Source organism: Balaenoptera physalus (assembly GCF_965194825.1).
Source record: "Balaenoptera physalus genome assembly, chromosome: 16".
Lineage (NCBI taxonomy): Eukaryota > Metazoa > Chordata > Mammalia > Artiodactyla > Balaenopteridae > Balaenoptera > Balaenoptera physalus.
The window spans coordinates 26,693,185-26,712,806 of NC_138898.1; the positions used below are offsets into that span (position 1 = coordinate 26,693,185).

Genomic DNA, 19,622 nt, shown 5'->3' on the forward strand with positions numbered 1-19,622 from the left:
AAACACTCAAGAAAGGCAAGCAATATTGATCTCTGGGGGGTGAGCTTGCAAGTGATTGTTTTTGCTTTCTCTGGCCTTCTTGACAGGTGCGTGTATTTTGTTTCCTACAATCAAGCAGGGGGATGGCAATAAAGCTATTTTTTCTTTGGGGGAAAAAAGTCTAGTAACTTGGTTTCAGCTTACACGTCTTAGGAAGACAGGCTACTTATCTGGAAAGAAACCTAGAAAGGTCACGGATAAGAAACATGAACAACTAAATGCCTGCTCTGAATTCAAACTGGCGCCCAGAACTCCCTGTCACTTGATGACCCCAACAGGCTAACAAAGAAAGCATTTAACTGATTAAGGGGGAAAAAGAGGCAAAGAAATCCTATTTTGTGAAACATTCATAACATACATTCATAAAAAATATATTCAGGGCTCCCTGGTGGCTCAGTGGTTAAGAATCTGCCTGCCAATGCAGGGGACACAGGTTCGAGCCCTGATCCAGGAAGATTCCACATGCTGCGGAGCAACTAAGCCCATGTGCCACAGCTACTGAGCCTGCGCTCCAGAGCCCGTGAGCCACAACTACTGAGCCCAAGAGCCACAGCTACTGAGCCCAGGTGCCACAACTACTGAAGCCCACACGCCTAGAGCCAGAGCTCCACAACAAGAGAAGCCACCACAATGAGAAGCCGGTGCACTGCAACGGAGAGTAGCCCCCGCTCTCAGCAACTAGGGAAAGCCCGCGCACCGCAACGAAGACCCAACCCAGCCAAAAATAAATTAAAAAAATAAATAAATTTATTTAAAAATATATATATATATTCAAGTCTAGAGGACGCTAATTCAGAATCAATGTGGGTCTGGGGCTTTGTTGTACTCAATAGTCACAACTCATAGTACATTAGGAACTTAATGTATATTCCTCTTCTAATCCTCAAAATCACCTTATGAGGAATAGGTATTAGCCCTATTTTAAAAATAAGGATGGGAGGCTCAGAGAAATTAACTGGCTCAAGGTCACACAGCAATTAAATGGAACAGTCAGGATTCAAAACCAGGTTTGTCTTATTGAAAAACCCTAATTTAAACTTATTTTAAACACACAAACACACACACATGCGTATACACATGTGTATTAATACATGAATAGATTAATAAAGCAATTCAAGTTGTACACACAGTGAACAGGTAAATCTTCCCCCTACCCCTGGGGAGATACTCGAAGCATATGCAAGCATTAATGTATCTATATTGCTTCCCTACCTTTTTTTGTTTTTAAACTCAAGTTTTAGTATCACCATTCTCTATCTTACTTTATAGATCTTGGGGGCCCCCCACACCCCCACCCCCATCCCCACCTTTTAAGTAGCTGTCTGAATGCCATGGTACAGTTCTCTTATAATGTATTCGATTAGTCCCCTGCTGAGGGAACCTCCGATAGTTTCTGGTCTTTGCTAGTGCAAACAATCCTGCAGTGAATATCCTGAACATATACCTTTAGCTACACATGAGGGCTCTTCGTAGGAGCTATTCCTGGATGTGTAAACACTACACGTGTTCCTTTTTGACAGAGGGCACCATCCTACCCACTTCCCAGGCTGTACCATTTATCCTCCCACCAACAGTGCACCGACTGCCCACACAACCCCAACATCCGGGGCTCGTGCTCTGAACCACCACGAAGCTATGAAGCTGGAAGAACCTGCCTGTCAGGAACTTCTCATTCCATGTACTGATCCGGGAAAGAAACAAAACTGTTTCTCTGCTAAACATTTACACTCTGATGTCAGAGACTTAATCAACCAAATACAACATTTGGCCCTTGAGTAGGGCCCTTTTTTGGATCTTGATTCAAACAAACCGATTGTTAAAAATGTATGAGACCATCAAGGAAATTTGAACATTCAGGAATGTTAAGGAACGATGATGTTAAGGAATGTTAAGGAATTACTGTTACATTTTTAGGCGTGAAAATGGTATTTTTTAAAGACGGTTCTTACTCTTAGAGACACACACAAAAGCATTTTCATATAAAGTTTTTTTTTTAACATCTTTATTGGAGTATAGTTGCTTTACATTGTTGTATTAGTTTCTGCTGTATAACAAAGTGAATCAGCTATATGCATACATATATCCCCATATCCCCTCCCTCTTGCGTCTCCCTCCCACCCTCCCCATCCCACCCCTCTAGGTGGTCACGAAGCACCGAGCTGATCAACCTGTGCTATGCGGCTGCTTCCCACTATCATATAAAGTTATATGCTGTCTGGGACCAAAATAATCAGAGGTGAGGTGGGGTGAGGTGAATAAGAGGTTATAAGTGAAACAGAACTGCCATGTGCTGATAACTGCTGGAGCCGGGTAATGGGTCCATGGTTCATTACACTATTCTATTTTTAATGTATGCTTGAGAGTTTCCAAGATGGGGGGGAAAAAAAAAAGATTGCCCTCCGACCAATGCCTTTTAACTGTTAAGAAAATTTTAATTGTGGTTAAAAAAAACCCCACACAATATAAAATGTACCCTCTTAACCGTTTCTAAGTGTACAGTTCAGTAATGATAACGATATTCACATTGTTGTGTAACAGATCTCTAGAACTTTTTCATCTTGCTAAACTGAAACTCTATACCTATCAAATAGCAACTTCCCATTTCCCTGTCTCCCCGACCCCTGGAAACCACCATTCTGCCTCAGGGTTCATCCATGTTGTAGCATGTGGCAAGATCTCTTTTTTTATAAGGCTAAATAACAACCTATTGTGTGCATATACCACATTATCTTTATCCATTGACCTGTCCACAGGCATCTGGGCTACTTGCACCTCTCATCTATTGTGAATATTGCTGTGGTTGATCACAGGTGTACTCAATGACTTGTCCTTTTAATCAGACTGCCATGCAGCTGGGTAGAGAGCCACAGCAAATTCTATATTTAAAAGAGGGAGGTGGCCTGGAATAACAAAAAAGAGATTCAGACACACCTGGGAATGAAACCCAGCCCAACCATTCCCAGCTCTGGGACTCCATGCAAGTTCCTTCAACCAGCTAAGCCTGTATCCTCCTCTGCAAAATGGGACTACCACGAATGCCCTGCTCCTTGGGGCTGTGTGAGGATTAGAGGAGGACAAGCATGACAAGGCCTGGCCCACAGGAGGTGCTTCTGCCCTGACCCAATTTACAGGAGAAAAAAACCTGAGACTTGGAGAGAGAAGCAACATGGCAGACTGAGTTAATCAGCAGCAAAGTAAGCAGAAACCAGGGCTACCGGGCTCCAAAGTTCATGGCGTTTTTCCACACCAGCGTGTCCTAAATGTCAGTCATCTGATTGTCTCTTCACAATTTTTGCCATATCCATACACCACCTGTACCATTATTTAGTAAAAATTTTGCTTTAAATCTACTTTAACACTTTTTTTTTTTTAAATTTATCTTTTTGGCCATGCTGCACGGCTTGCAGGATCTCAGTTCCCTGACCAGGGACTGAAGCCAGGCCACAGCAGTGAAAGCCCAGAATCCTAACCACTAGGCCACCAGGGAACTCCCAAATTTCTTTTTAACAGAAACTTCGTATGACTACCATGAATGGAAAACCAGTATCACTTGTTGTAAATAGAAGGTAACTGTGAAAATAAAGACAAACAACAATGTTACTCAATTCGAACTAGATACTGTAGCTTACCTAAGGCCAGAGGCCTGATCTCTCTTGGTTAGAAAGCCAGTAGAAGGGTGAGATAGGGAGGGTGGGAGGGAGGCTCAAGACGGAGGGGATATGGGGATATGTGTATGCATATGGCTGATTCACTTTGTTGTATAACAGAAACTAACACAGTATTGTGAAGCAGTTATACTCCAATAAAGATGTATTAAAAAAAAAAAAGAAAGTAAGAAAGCCGGTTTAGCACGTGTTAAGAAAGACTGGAACCAAACAAATACTCTCCTTGACAGAGTCAAAAGACCCAAAAGAGTTTCGAAGGGAGTAACTCTCACCGTGTCGTTCAACATAATTTAGGATGTTGTGTCTGAGTGTCAACTAAAATCTTCTCCTGTTCCACCTGGTTTAGCTCCAGAATCTAAGGCCATCCATGTCCCCAAATCAGAGTCCCGTTATCAAGATCCCTGGTGATTGGTGTGTACATTAATGTTGGAGAAGCTGCCCACATATGCTACCTTTACCGTAAACAGTTCCCAAAGTTGATCAAGCAGAATGTCCCATAAATCGCAGAATTTGTTTCAGTAATATAACGAGTTAAATACATTAAAAAAAAATCCCCTGCCTGAAGTCCACCAGCACTGTCATGGTTCACTGTCCAATTCCATAATGACATGCTCTCACAGCTCATTCAGTGCACAAAACTGATCATGTACATTCAATATTCCTGGTTAATGTCACCAGCCAACAGTCTGTTCAGAGAATGAAGGGTTTAAATGTTAAAGGCTCAGGTTCTGGGTCCTACTCATAGGGAATTCTGTATCAAAAAGAAAAACAGATTAAGAAGAAGCAGCAAAGAAGGTGACAAAAACTATGAAAAGATACCTTATGGCTTGTGAATTATACCTCAATAAAGCTTTTTTTTTTTTTGAAGATATTTTTTAGGGTCCTAATCAAATTTTAAGAAGGAAAATGTACAGTTCTCCTTTTCAACTTTTTAAAGTTCTAACTTTCCCCAAACTAATTTATTTAGAATTGTTCTCTTATGAGGCTGAGAGGGAAGCAAAGATATTCACTACAGCACTATATGTGATTATAAAAAGCCAGAAACAACGTCAATGCCCAATGCTAGGGAAAGTTTACTAGCTCATAATTACTAAACATGGAAAAATGGTTATGAAATGTTACGTGAACATTTCCAAATGCAAAATGGGAAATACACTTTGAGAGCAACTACCTAAATAGATAGCTGTGCAAGTGGACAAGTAAGCTGAAACTGAGGATACCCTTTGCACAGGCAATCCCCCTCCACCAAACTGCACTAATGTCTGCCTTTTCAACTTTATTTAGACACTACCTTGTTAAAAACATTATTTCAGGAGGCTGCCTTTATAATTAAAATTTTTTAACAGTGAAAGGATCTAGTTTAAAGAAATCATCAGAAATGTAGACAAAAGTTTATGCAAAGATAATCTTCAAGATGTTCTCTGTAGCATTATTTATAGCATTTAAGTATTGAAACCAGCCTAAATGACAATGACTGGGGAAACCGGTAAGAACTGCACAGTCATGAGATAAAATACATTTAGGAATATATTTTCCTTTGGACAGTAAGATGTTTTAACAGTAGTTATTTCTGAGTGAATCTTATTTAATCTTTTCAGGGTTTTCCTCAATGGAAATTATTTTTATAATTAAAAAAAAATTCTATTAAAAAATGCTGGCAATTGAAGAAGTAAGGAGGGAAAAATACCATATATTTCTTAGGCTAGAATCTGACCTGCTATTGCAGACCGTGAAAACCAGTAACTATTTCCACCAAGAACTATCTTCTTGCTGTTATCTTAAGTAACTTGAGCTGACATTTTGTCTTACCTGGATGGAATCTTTTATGATTTACTAGCTAGATTTCTTTGCTTAGGTTATTGAAATGTGTTATAAATTAATGATTACTGCAGTCCCCTAAGCTGCTGGAGACAGTACTATGAGCTTTAGTTTCTGTGTAATTTATGTCACACACAAAAGCCCCAAAGCAAGCCCTTCCTGAAACCATTGCTGAAAGGGATGTTAAGGACCCCAGAGTGGGTAACAGCATGGCCAGTCTCAGCTCCCAGTAGTCTATTACAATCTCTATTTCACTTGGACTCACTTCCATTTATACACTATGTTCAAATATGACAAAATGCAACTGCTGCAAATATCTTGCCAAAAACTTAAAAATAAAACCACACCCACCACAATTATCACTGGTGCTCTCTAATGCAAACTATGATTTAAATAAATCAGCATATTAAAGATAGATCTGCCTGTGTGTGAAGAGCTCAGTGTCTGCTATCAGTGTGACAAAGTGAGGAGACACAAAGTGTCACCAAGATTAACTGAAGCCTTAAACAAGAACATCCCAAGCTGCAATGCAGATGTGTGATGCTGATAAGATGAGCTGATTGTAATGATCTCTGACTGCCAAGAAACAGCTCTAAAAGCCCCACCCTGGAAGGTCTGGGAGAAAGCCCTGCATGAAGTCACCAAGGAAGAGGAAAATATTACCCAACTCAAAGCTGTCTTTCAGGCAGCGCTGGAGGAGCCTTGGAAGATTATCCCACGTCCTTATTTTGCCTATACAGACACTGAGGGCCAGAGAGGCTGAGTTACTTGCCTCGGGTCACACAGCAAGTGGCAGAATTGCTATTAAAATTCATGCCACCACCCAGATCCCACTGCCTTTTCACACCAGAATTTCCTGTGGTGACACAGGCCTTGACCAAGAAATCTTTCTAAGACTGCAGAGATAAGGGATGTTGAAGGGAAAATAATGAGCCCACATGGCAGACAGGGAAAACTGAGGCTCGACAAAATTGAATCTTTTACAGATAAAAAAATGGGTAAAAATATTCTTTGGTGACAGAAGGTAGGGTAGTGGTCACCCTTCTGGAGGGAGGTGAGGAAGGCTTCTGGAGTGCTGGTAATGTTCTATATCTTGATCTGGGTGGTGGTATCATGGGTGAGTTCATTTTATGAAAGTTCAACAAACTATACAGTTACAATCGTCTAATTTTTCTGCCTGTATCTTATCCTTCAATAAAAACATTACATTAAGGAAAGAAAAAAAAAACTGAATCTTTTGCAATTAGTCAGCAGGTGGCATAGGGCTTTAGCCACCCTCTCCTCACCGGTGCAGATGTTAATCACCAGAATCAAGAAACAGTTCAGGGCCGAATGACTCAGAACACAAGCTCTCAGTTCCTACTTGCTTCATGTTTCAGCCCTGAGTTAGAGCTAAGAAGGATGAGAGGTAGCCTATCTCACAAATCAGATTATCTGTTTGTTGCCTATCAGTGAAGTAATTGACACCCATAGTTATGTTAAAATACCTCAAGGGTTTTTCCCCTGATTTCTTCAAACATTCTATGAAGTCAGTTTCTTTCATTGGCCTTTAAAGTTAGTTACCCAGACACAGAAGAGAAAGAAAGGCTTTTGACAAGACGTCAGGGATGTACTGTCCACCTGAAAAACAGATGAACAAGTGAGTGGTAGGAAGAGCAATGGACTTGGAATCAGCAGACCTGGGTAAGTTATTTGACTTTTCTGTGCCTCTACTTTCCTCTTCTGGAAAATGGGATTCATAACAGTCCTCATGTTACAGGGTTGCTGTGAGGACTAAATGAGACAACATGTGTAAAGTGCTGAAAACAGCACTTGGTTCAATAAATGTTAGCTACTCCTATTACAGGCAGACCTTGGAGATACTGCAGGTTTGGTTCCAGACCACCATAATAAAGCAAATCTTGCAATAAAGCAGGTCACACAAATTTTTTGGTTTCCCAGCGCATATATAAGTAATGTTTACACTATACTGTAGTCTACTGAGTGTGCAAGAGTATTATGTTTAAAGAAACAATGTACATTAATTAATGTACACTAATTAAAAAATACTTTATTGCTAAAAAATGCATCATCTGACAACACAGGGTTGCCATAAACCTTCAAATTGTAAACAAAATGCAGTACTTGTGAAGCACAGTGAAAAAAAAGGTAAGCCTGTACTTTTATTATCATTATCTTTGGCAAGTCCTAGTTTTGCTACTTATTACCAAAGGAGTACATCTCAAGCTTTAATGTACTCAGGAAACACCCGGGGGTCTTGGTAAAATGCAGACTGGCTTATTATATCTAGACTTAGACTCTGCATTTCTAACAAGCTCTCAGGGCACATGCGTGCCTCAGTCATGCAGAACACACTTTGAGTGGCAAGGATCTACCGAACCCAGCACCTATCGGGTGCTTCATATTACTGACCTAAATGAATGACCCCTCAGTAGCTAAATGCTTCATCTGTAAACTGGGGATAATACATATGCCATGTGATCTCAACTGACTGAACATTAGTACACGAGAATGCACAGGAAAGAGCATTCTATACTGCAAAGAAAGCTACACAAGCAGAGGTGGTAGGACTATCAGTCTTACTATTCGCGATGTTGAATTTACAACATTGTGAAACCTAAATTTACAGGGGCAATTATTAGCATACGTTAAAAGAAGGCTCGAATTCCCTTGCTAGAATTCTAGCAAGAACACAACAGCTTCTCCAGGGATTCCCAAATGAAAAGCTCTGAAACTTTAGAAATGTCATTCGATGGCCAAGAAAGAACCACTTTGGCAGGGAGAGTGTGGCCATTTGAGGCACTAAGCTTCAAGAGTGATTCCATTCTCTCTCACAGAGCTGGCCAGCCTCCTCCCAGCCTTCATCAGCCAAGATCTCAAGTCAGGACAGCAATGCCAACAGCATGAGACAGATGGGCACTGCCCTGGCAAAGCCCACACCTGCCACTCCACAAGCTGGCAAAGAGCCAGACTTCGAGAAAAGCAGGGCTTCCGGATGTCCAAGGTGGAGGCTTCAAAAAGATGTACCTGGCTATCTTCCTGTAGTATAAGCAGGGATCTCCTCCCCAGAGGCTATAAATATGATGTTTACACCTTGTGCCTCTCCTCCAAGGGTTCACAGGGAACCAGAGCTAATTCTTCCACACAGGGCACCTTACCAAAAAGTTCTCTCATCATTTTAGAGGCAGATGGCACCACCAACACCTACCTAATTGCTCAGGCCAAAAACCCAAGAGTCATCTCTGATTCCTCTAGCTCTTCCCCTCAACCACCATCCTGCTGGTTTCACCTCCATGACACATCCCCAATCCATCCTCTTGTACCATCTGCACTGTCACCACCCTAGAAAGCCACCATCACCTCTCACCCGGCCTCCTAACTACTCTCCTGGCTGCTATTCTTACACCCTTAAAATTCACTGGCCACAGGGGCCAAAGTGATTTTTTTAAAAAACAAAAAACAGATCACATCACTCCCCTTCTTAAAGCCTTCAGTGCCTTCCCATTGCTTTTGGAATAAAGTCCCACCTCCTCACTCTAGCCCACAGGCCCTAGATGACCTGAGGCCTCACTCCCAGCCCAGCCCCGCCTTGGCCATCTCACCATTCTCCCCTCCCCCCACCCCAGCCCACCTGCTCCAGCTGCTCTGAGCCTTCTTTCAGTTCCCAGAACTTACCAAGCTTATTCCCACCTCACAGCCTTTACCTTTGCTGTTCCTTCTGCCATATTCTCAAATGTTTGGCCCCTTTCTGGCAGCAAGTCTCAGCAAAAATGTCACCCCCTCAGAGTGGCCTTCTCAGACCACCCAATCAATTGCCAGCATCCCCATGGAGAAGTCACTCTCCATGACATCACTGTTTTATTGTTTGCACAGTACTTATTTCCATCCAAGTGACCTTGTTCATTTATTGGTCTATTTTTCTGCTGCTGCCACTAGATTGGAAGCTGCATGAGAGCAAGGACCTCACCTACCTCTCTACCATCACATCCCCAGGCTAGAACTGGGCCTGACACACACCAGGTATTCAGCAAATGCTGAATGAATGAAACTGAGGCAATGGAGGTAAAAGCACTGAACTTGGAGTCAGAACACCTGGAGGCCAGTGTGAAACGGGCCACCTACTAGCAGCCTGGCTTCTCTTACCTCAGGTCCCTTGACTGTAAAATGGGAATCTCAATCTGCACCTTCCCTTCCTTGCAGGGTGACCGATAGACTGAGTGAAGACACGTTTAAGCATTTTTGTAAACCATTAGGCACCATAAAGAGAGCACTGTATTATTAGCCAGCACAAAAGAAGGCTCTTTCTCAGGGATCCATAAATCAGTGGATAAAAGGGCTTAGAGAGCAAGCCAAGGCTTCTAGCCCAGGCACCCAACAGAAGCGTAAGGACACAAGAGATGTGAATCCGAAGCTTTACTCTGAGGAGGGGCAAACACAAGATATGGATTCATTTAAAGACATCAAATTCATTTCAAATGTTAGTAATATGCAAATTAAGCTCTGAGGTCCTTGAAGAATGTGGAGTTGGGGCTGATCTCCACATGCGCCACTGTGCTTGGCATAAAGGGATTTAGTAAACATTTACTGAACTGGGGGTCAGACTACCAAACCTGGCATCCTATCATCAGTTTTCATTTTTCTTTGCAACCCATTCTGGCATGGGATTACAGGTTCCTGGGGCAACCCTGTAATACTGACATTTATATAATACTATGACAGCTACTGTTTTATGCATGCAATGACCCTGTGAGGTTGACAGACCTGGTATCGTCAGCACATGCTTTAATTTATTCATTCACCAACCATAAATAGAATATAAAGTATAATACAGGTGCTATGTTAAGCCCAAGTAACAATAGTTAATGTTTACCAAACATGCCAGGCACTTTACATGTATTAGGTGCAAATAAATCCTCATAACAGCCATATATAGTGGATACTATTATTAGCTCCCTTTTACAAATGATGAAACTATAGCACAAAGAGGTAAAGTAAATTGCTCAGTGGCATGCAGCTTGGAAGTGGCAGTCAAGATTTGAACCCAGGCAGCCTGATTCCATGCTTTTAAACTACTAGCATGCAATCAGAATTGTACAATAGCACCAAAAGGGCCTACCAGCCTACTCCTCTCACTTTAGAGAGGAGGGGGCATGGGGACAGAAAAGCCCCTCTTAAACATTCCAACTTTGTTTTGAGGTCCACACTTTGGATGGTATCTATTTAAATGGAGCTTTATGTAAGATCTTGTTTCCTTGCCAGTGGAAGAAAAGCCTCTAGCCAAAGCAGTCAGAAGGAACAAAAGAAGACCCTTGTGGCTTTGTAACAGCTACTGCTGAGAAATCAGAGATATCAGGGTATAGGGAAGAAAATACAGGATTTACCTGGCAATGTGTCCAGCTCCATCACTTAATAGGTATAAAATTCTTAGGCAAGTCATTCACTTTTCTTAGCCTCAGTTTCCTCATCTTCGAAATGGGGATGACATCACCACCTACCTGGCAAAGTCTATGTGAAGATTAAATGAGATAATATACCTGAAAAGTGCTTCTTAATCATATACAGTTGACCCTCAGTATTTGTAGGGGATTCCAGGAGTCCCTTTGGATACCAAAATCCACGGATGCTCAAGTCCCTTATATATAAAGGTGAAGTACATACCTTCATTGAAAAAAAATCCACATCCACACAGTTCAAACCTGTGTTGTTCAAGGGCCAACCAGACTTGTAAATAGCTATTACTGTTTCAAGCACCTCTCAAAAGACATAAAGATATGAAGACATCTTTGTCTTCTGGAAGGGTCAACAAGGCCTAAGTAGAAAATAAAACCATAACCTCAAACAACTACGAGGACTTGACCCCAGGGTTTCCCCCACCAGGACTACTTTGCAGAAGTCCACACCACCTCCCTTTCTCTGAGCAGAATGGAGAAGTAAAACTGAGGGTGGGGGGGATGTCAACAGGGGGAGGGATATCCATATGAGCTGGTGAACTACACACCTAAATCCTACCTGTCTCAAAGTCAACCCTTCCAGGAAGCCTTACCCAAACCACCCCTCATGCCTCATAATAGCTTGTTGAGCACTTACTATGTGCCAAGCTACTTGACATACCCATCTTACTGGATTCCCACAGTGGTTCATTAACGCATTTTACAGATAAAGAAAAGAAGGCTCAAGGAGATTAACTTGCCCAAGGCCACACAGTTACTAAGTGGAGACGCACAGTCTCAAATTCAGATACTCGGACTTAAAGTTGGACTCTCGGTCCTTCTCCTCCCCATTTAGGGCACTTTCAACATACACGCCTCATAATCTTAACCACTCTGAGCAGCAAGTGTTAGGACCCCATTGGGCAAACAGGTCAACTGAAGCCAAGAGGGGAAGGGAGTTGTCCAAGGTCACACAGCGAGCCAGGGGCAGCGCCGAGGTTTGGACCCCAAGCTTTCGCTTCCCCGCCTCCCTCCTGAGCTGGGTCCCAGACTCTGAGCCCTCGCGGCCGGGTCTGGGGGTCGGGCCGCACCCCCGCCCGGGGGAGGAGGGGCGAGGTCGCCCGGACTGCCTGAAGATGCCCAGGAGGCAGGGCAGAAGATGCTCCCGCTCCCGGAGCAGCAAAGCCAGTCGGTGGTGCTGCCCCGGGCCTTCGGGAAGATCCCAGGCGGCGGAAGGATCTGCCCTGCCCGGCGGTCGTTCGCATCGTCGCCGACTCACCTGCAGCCCGAGCCGAAAGCTGGCGGCGGCGGCAGCGGCGGCGGGGGCGGCTGCGAACCGTGGGCTCAGCCATTCCCCGCTGCCCCGGATGGGGAGAGACCGAGGCCGCTCACTTCCTTAGCAACCCGGCTCGGCGACCTACTTCCTTAGCAACCAGTGTCAATTTCAATAACTTTATTGAGACACGAGCGGCGGACATGGAGAGCCGGGAGAGCCAGGCGGGGAGGGGCCGGGCCAGGTATTGGCGCTTAGTAGGTATCCAACAGCCTCCTGTTCTTTCACCCATCTAAGGGGTTATGAGACGAGCGCGACATGGCCTGACAACCACCTGCTAGTATCTCGTCCCTCAGTTTCCCCATCTGTAAAATGGAACGCACTGGCTTAGTTGCGCTATTTGACCTTTCCTAAAGCGCTTTCACATCTCAAATTGCTATTGAGATAGCTCCCATTTAGGGCCCACTCGGTCGCTCAACCAAAAATTCAGGAATCATTCCTGCCCCTTCCCTCTCTTTCACTCCCCGCCCCCGGCCCCCACAGCCAATCAGTCACCATGTCCCTTAGAGTACTCCTCAAATATTTCTCCTATCCACCTTTCTTCATCTCCAGGGCCACCACATCAGGCCAGGCGGAGTCCCCCTCATCTCTAGCCTGCCTGCCATCTCTGGGCTCTGCTTCTACTCTTTTGTCCAGCCCTGACCTGTCAATCTATTTTCCACAAGGTGGCCAAAATGATCATTTTAAAACATAAAACAGATCGTGTCACATTCTGCTTAACACCATTTAATGGACTCCCACTGCTTTTAAAGTCAAACCCAAAACCCTTACTACTTTCTACAAAATCAATAAAACTCTGTTCCACCCCCATTAGCCTGGAAGGCCAGGTTCCATACCCACTCCCCCCAAGAACTTGACCTGCAGTTACCCACTATGCAGAAGCTCCTGAGAGCAGGATCCCTTTATTCATGGTTACATCTGCCACTCTTGGTCCATAGTAGGTGCTCAATAAATATGTGTTGAATGAATGAATGAATACCTGGGATGCTCTTCCCCACCCCCCAGCCCCTACTTTTGCCTAGTGTGGTAGATATTGCTACTTACTACCCCACATTTTTTTTTCTGGCTCCTGAACACACAACTAGACTACATTTCCCAGCCTTAACCTGTGGTTCAGACCAAGTTCTGAATATGTGCCATTCTCAGGCCTAGCCCATAAAAACTTCTCATATAATTGTTCATACTGTCTCTGCTTTAATGTGAAGGACTTTAAAGGACTTTGCCTTGAAGTGAAGGACTCCAAGGCCCTAGGAGATGGCTGAGTTGCAAGATGGAAGGAATCTGGATCAATGAGACACCCCTTAGAGGACAGCTGTCCAAACTGGACAAGAAAATAAACTTTTATTGGACTTTGCTATTGAGACGAGGAGGCTTTTTGTTACAGCAGTTAGCTGGCCCCAACTAAGATACCTGACTTTGAATCATCCCTTGGGTCCTCATTTACTTCCCTTCACCTGTTAACCCACCCTACTTTCCTACTCAGCATTACTCAATATAGTTAAGTCAATGAATCGTGTTTACCCTATAATAACTACAAATTCTGTTTCTACTGAACCAAATAATGTGTGTTTGTGTTTTATGTCTTCCACACCTTTTGGTATTTTTTGAGATTGATAATTACCTCGATTTTTTCCCCCATTTTCCTTAGTTTTCTTTGTAGCTATTCTTATTTTTTTTCTAAACGATCAACAAATCCTTCTGTCTTGAACTTCTCTTAGAAGTTGTATTTCATGGACTGAGCTTCTAATTTTCTCATTGTTTTTCTCTTATTTTCCCTCTTTTTGGCTTTTTTGTTCTACTCTCTGGGAGATTTCCTCAACCTTAGCATCCATTTCTTCTATGGAAGGATTCTGGGCTCACCTTTCAGTCATCAGTATTCCTCTCTGCAGACATTGGTCAAAACTTCCTCCTCCTGTTAAGTCAGTTACTACTTACCCATCTGTCTCTGTCTGCCAAAAGTTTGCTGAAATCTCTGCACTGCTAATGTCTCCCTCCTGTTCTATCCACATTATGGGCTGATACATTTTTTATTTCTTACTGTCATATAAGCAGGATTCAAGGAGAAAAAAATAAATACATGTCATGTATTCCAGGCCAATCGATACACCATGCTTAACTAGATGTCTTTATTACTTTAAATTAAAAAAAAACAGGTACATAAAGGGGTATAAACAGCTAGTTCAGATAAAGGGTATAGAAAACATGGCTTTTAAACATATGAAAAGATGCTCTACTCACTCATATTAAAGGAAACGAAAATTGAAATAACGTTGAAATTTTTTTCACTTATCAGGAAGAAAAAAACTTTTATAAGGCACTGTTGATGAGAGTCTGGTCTTGATTCTGTCCTTAGTAAGCTGTATAAAACTGTGTAGATTAGTAGTAGTAGTGTAGATTTAGTAGAAGTGTAGGGCGATCAATTCATCCTTGTTTGCACAGAACTTTCCCTGTTTTCGAATCAGTCAGAAGTCCCATCTCCCAAGAAAACCTTAGCTGGGCAAACCAGGATGGTTGGTCACCCTAGTATGGGAGGGTAACACTTTGATATATTACCAGTATGTTTCCATTTTCCACCCAACTTAGACATTGAAACATTTATTTCTCAAGGAAGAGTTGTTTCAGGAGAAAGATAGGGAAAGGACTTTCTGAGTTCCAAAATCCTGGAGAGGGGACTCAGGACATGGAGGAAGTCTCGACACGTCAGAGCAGGGCTTCCAACCTCCAATTCTGGAGATTTGCTAATTTGAGTGAGAAGAGATATGGTGAGAATGCAACAGCGGGGAAAGAGGCCAGTGGGGCTGGGACAAGGGGTCCTGATATGGAGAGATCATGTGAATCACAGCAGAGACCCCTTCCCCCAGAGCAAACTCCAGCCTAGAAACGATCTGATCTAATTCCAGTGAGCGCCATTGTGTCGGTTCATTATAAGCAACAGTAACCAACTCTGGCTGATGATAGCAGAAACAATTTACTAAATGAGAAGTTCAAAAATCATCAGGAAATTTCTAGAAGTGGCCAGGAATGACAAGGCCAGGTCACGTGAGACCACGTACTACTGAGCTAGTCTGGTGAGGACATCGGATGCCCAGTTTTCACCACAGACATCTGGCCATGAGCACTGTCTCAGCATCATTCTCACCCACCCTCCCCATGAGGATTCCCTGCAGTCCCAGCTTCTTTGTAACCCAAGCTCTGATTGGTCGAGTCTGACTCACATATCCATCTCATACCTGCAGTGGAAGCTATAAAGGCAAACATCTGGCTTTTTGGCTTCTATGGTGGGAGAAGACCCTGCCTTCATTTACAAAGTGAGAATTCCTTGAACATAAGAAAAAGGGGTTCTGTTGTTAGGCAAGAAAAAAAATCCCATTATAACCAGACATCCCTTTGCCAAGGAGCTCCATCCATCCTCCTCCTCCTCATTGTCACTCAATGAGGACACCTCCTCAGCAGCAACCATGTCACCCAGTGGCCACCCAGCTGGAATGAAGCCCACTGTGTCATGAAATTTTGCTCAGTCCCCATCTGACTTATCCTGTGAGGGCATCCATTTTAATGGCCAGAAGCATCGCGAATACCCCGTGACAGAGGAGAGCACTGGATACCTGGGGGTTTGGGGCAGAAGGGGAGTGAGGAAAGGAATCTGCTGGCACCTATCATGGGTGGGACAGAGTGGAGCCAGCTTGCAGTCTCCTCCCAAACCAGGAGAAAGACAAAACGCAGCCCAGAAACCCATGGATAATTTTATTTTGATCTCACCCAGGGAAGATAACTTCCGATGGACTCCCTACAGGGTTGACATACGGCAGATGGCTGGCTCCCCATGCAAGAGTAAAATCACCAAATTTCCTTTCTTCTGTGACATTCTAGAGCAGCGCTATCCAACAGATCTTTCCACAGTGATGGAAATATTCTATATTTGATGGTGTCCAATACAGTAGCCATCAGCCATGTAGGGCTATTGAGCACTTGAGATGTGGCCGGTACTACCAAGGAATTGAATTTTATTTATTCAATTTGAATTCATTTAAGTTTACATGGCCACGAGTGGCTAGTGGCTACTGTATTGGACAGCACAGCTCTGGGATATGAAAAATGACAAGCATGACTGTGGGGTCCAGATGATTTTGGGTTTGCATCCCAGCTCCGCCCCTCACCAGATAGCTGAGTGACCCAGTGCAAGTCACATTATCTCTCTGGGACTCAGTTTCCTCATCTGCGAAATGGGGCTATTAATGCTACTGCTCAGGTTTATCGTGAGGATTAATGGAGATATAGAGTGGGACAGTGCTTGGCACTTAGTAGGTGCTCCAAAAATGGTGAATCTCTTTCCCTCTTTTATTGGGTGAGGACCATGGTGTCCTCCAGGAAAACAATAGTTGCAGTGTAAAGAGTCCTACTGTTTAGGAGAGTTTGGGCTTGGAAATTTAATACATATTGGGGAAGAGGCTTGGAAAGGGGTCGTGTAAAAAGACAGCAAAGGTAAGTGAAATGAGTCAGACAGAAAAAGACAAATACCATATAACCTCACTTATATGTGGATTCTAAAACAAACAAACAAACAGCAAAACAAAACAAGAACCAAGCTCTGGATATAGAGAAAGGATTGGTGGCTGCCTGAGGCAGGGGGTGGGGAGGTGGATGAAATGGGTGAAGGGAGTTAAAAGGTACAAATTTCTAATTATAAAATGAATAAGTCATGGTGATGTAATGTAGAGCATGGCGACTATAGTTACTAATTCTGTGTTGCATATTGGAAAGTGGCTAGGAGAGTGGATCTTGAAAGTACTCATGACAAGAAAAAAAATTTTGTAACTATACATGGTGACAGATGTTAACTGGACTTATTGTGGTGATCATTTTGTAATATATATAAATATAGAATCATTACATTGCACATCTGAAATTCATATAATGTTATGTTAAGTATATCTCAGTGGAAAAAAAAAGAGAGACTGCAAAGTGAATGATTTATTACAATGCAAGGAGGTGGCATCCCAGAGCCCGTTTCAGGAAGAAACGAGATGCTGGGTTTGGACTGAGGCCAAGCACCTGAGACACACTTGATGGTCCTCGCTTGGCTGAGTGCCCAGGTTCAGTATGGATGAGATGCTGGGATCTGAGAGAGGCTCTAAGGGCCAAGAACCAAGCTAGTGCCTTCTAAATTCACATCTTGATGTTTTCTGAAGAAAGCCAGACAGACGTTGGCTGCTAATTGCTTCCTCCTCAGGCACTTAACTGGCTGGACAACCTCAGTGAACCTAGTTCAGTTTTCTGGATCTCATTTCCCAACTTGCCTCCTGCAGGGTTGCTGTGAGAATTCCCCCAGAGAATGGGTGGGAAACTGCTTTCCCAACTGTAAAGCACCGTAAATGGTGGGGGATGAAGAAACAACAATGATGATTAAAATCTCAGAGCCAGAAGGAGGTCGTAGAAGCCTGATGACAGAACCAGTACTAGAATCGACGTCCCAGGATGGGGTTTTGTCTTGTATCTGTCCTCTGTGTTTAGCACAGTGGCTGGCACATGGCAGCACACAACACATGTATTTAAAAACATATATTATCACCATTCACCTTTCAAATTGGCAGATTTTTAAAGCATAATACTCAGTGTTGGCAAGAAAGGAGAGAAGAGCACTTTCATCCCACTGCTGATGGGATGAAATTGGTACAAATTGTAAGGAAAATTAACATGATGACTAAGAGCCATGTGAGTCAGCCCATACCACTTCTAGGAATCAATTCCGAGAAAATAATGAGAGATGCTCCTAAAGATGTTCATCCCAGCTTCACTTACAACAGGGGACTATTATATCCAACATTAGGGGAATGGATAGATAAACTAAGATATGTCAATAAGAGGGAATATTATGTTGCCATTGAAAATGTTTTTTGAAGAGCATCGAATGATATGTGGGAATGCGCCAGAAAATATAATGAGGGGAAAAGTAGAATATCTATATACATTAGGAAAACTTTTAATGCTCCATGGTGGTCATCAAGAAACAGTCTCTTAGGCAATCAACAGAACGAAAAAGAAAACTTACAGAAAATATTTGCAAGTCATATATCTGATAAGGGGTTAATGTCCAGAACATATAAAGAACTCCTACAACTCAACAATAAAAGACAAATAACCCAATTAAAAATTGAGCAGGGACTTCCCTGGTGGCACAGTGGTTAAGAATCCGCCTGCCAATGCAGGGGACACAGGTTCAATCCCTGGTCTGGGAAGATCCCACTGCCACGGAGCAACTAAGCCCATGCGCTCTACTACTGAGCCTTCACTCTGGAGCCCATGTGCTGCAACTACTGAGCCCACGTGCTGCAACTACTGAAGTCCGTGTGCCTAGAGCCTGTGCTCTGCAACAAGAGAAGCCACTGCAATGAGAAGCCCGCACACCAAAACGAAGAGTAGCCCCTGCTCACCACACCTAGAGAAAGCCTGCACGCAGTAATGAAGACCCAACATAGTAAAAAATAAATAATAATAAAAAAATAATAATATTAAAAAAATAATCGGGCAAAGGACTTGAATAGACATTTCCTCAAAGAAGGTATACGAATGACCAACAGACACGTGAAAAGATGCTCAATGTCACTAATCATTAGTGAAATGCAAATCAAGACCACAAATTAAAGAATATAACAAGTGTTGGTCAAGATGTGGAGAAATTAGAATCGTTATGCATTGTTGGTGGAAATGTAAAATTGTGCAGCCTTTCTGGAAAACAGTATTGGGTTCCTCAAAAAATTAAAAATAGAATTAACATATGATCCAGCAATTTCACTTTTGGATACTTACCCAAAAGAACTGAAAGCAGGGTCACAAAGAGGTATTTGTACACCCACGTACATAGCAGCATTATTCACGATAGCCAAAAGGTGGAAGCACCCCAGGTGTCCATGGATGGATGAATGGATAAACAAAATACAGTATAAACATACAATAGAGGGGCTTCCCTGGTGGCGCAGTGGTTGGGAGTCCGCCTGCCAATGCAGGGGACACAGGTGTGAGCCCTGGTCCAGGAAGATCCCACATGCCATGGAGCAACTAAGCCCGTCCGCCACAACTCCTGAGCCCACGTGCCACAACCACTGATGCCCATGCCTAGAGCCCGTGCTCCGCAACAAGAGAAGCCACCACAATGAGAAGTCCACGTAATGCAAGGAAGAGTAGCCCCCACTCACCACAACTAGAGAAAGCCCACGCGCGGCAACAAAGACCCAACGCAGCCAAAAATAGTAAATAAGTAAATAAATAAATAAATAACATATAATATAATATAATAATATTATTTAGCCTTAAAAAGGAAGGAAATTCTGATACATGCTA

At 43.1% G+C, this 19,622-nt stretch overlaps 1 protein-coding gene across 7 annotated transcripts in view; it reads right to left on the minus strand.

Moving 5' to 3' along the window:
* The window catches only part of KIF3B (kinesin family member 3B), a 37,499-nt gene extending 25,137 nt beyond the window's left edge, over nucleotides 1–12,362 (minus strand). For 4 of the 7 annotated variants that reach the window (XM_082432147.1, XM_082432145.1, XM_082432141.1 and 1 more), the window contains exons 1-2: nucleotides 12,231–12,334; nucleotides 11,181–11,331 (exon numbers count right to left, since the gene is read on the minus strand). In XM_082432147.1, the coding sequence (XP_082288273.1) occupies nucleotides 11,181–11,186 (6 nt within the window). In that variant the 5' untranslated portion in view covers nucleotides 11,187–11,331; nucleotides 12,231–12,334. Of the gene's footprint in view, nucleotides 1–10,903; nucleotides 11,028–11,180; nucleotides 11,332–12,230 lie in introns of all 7 variants that reach the window. The other 3 variants (XM_082432144.1, XM_082432143.1, XM_082432142.1) reach the window with 3 other exon arrangements.
* Nucleotides 12,363–19,622: the final 7,260 nt, after the last annotated feature.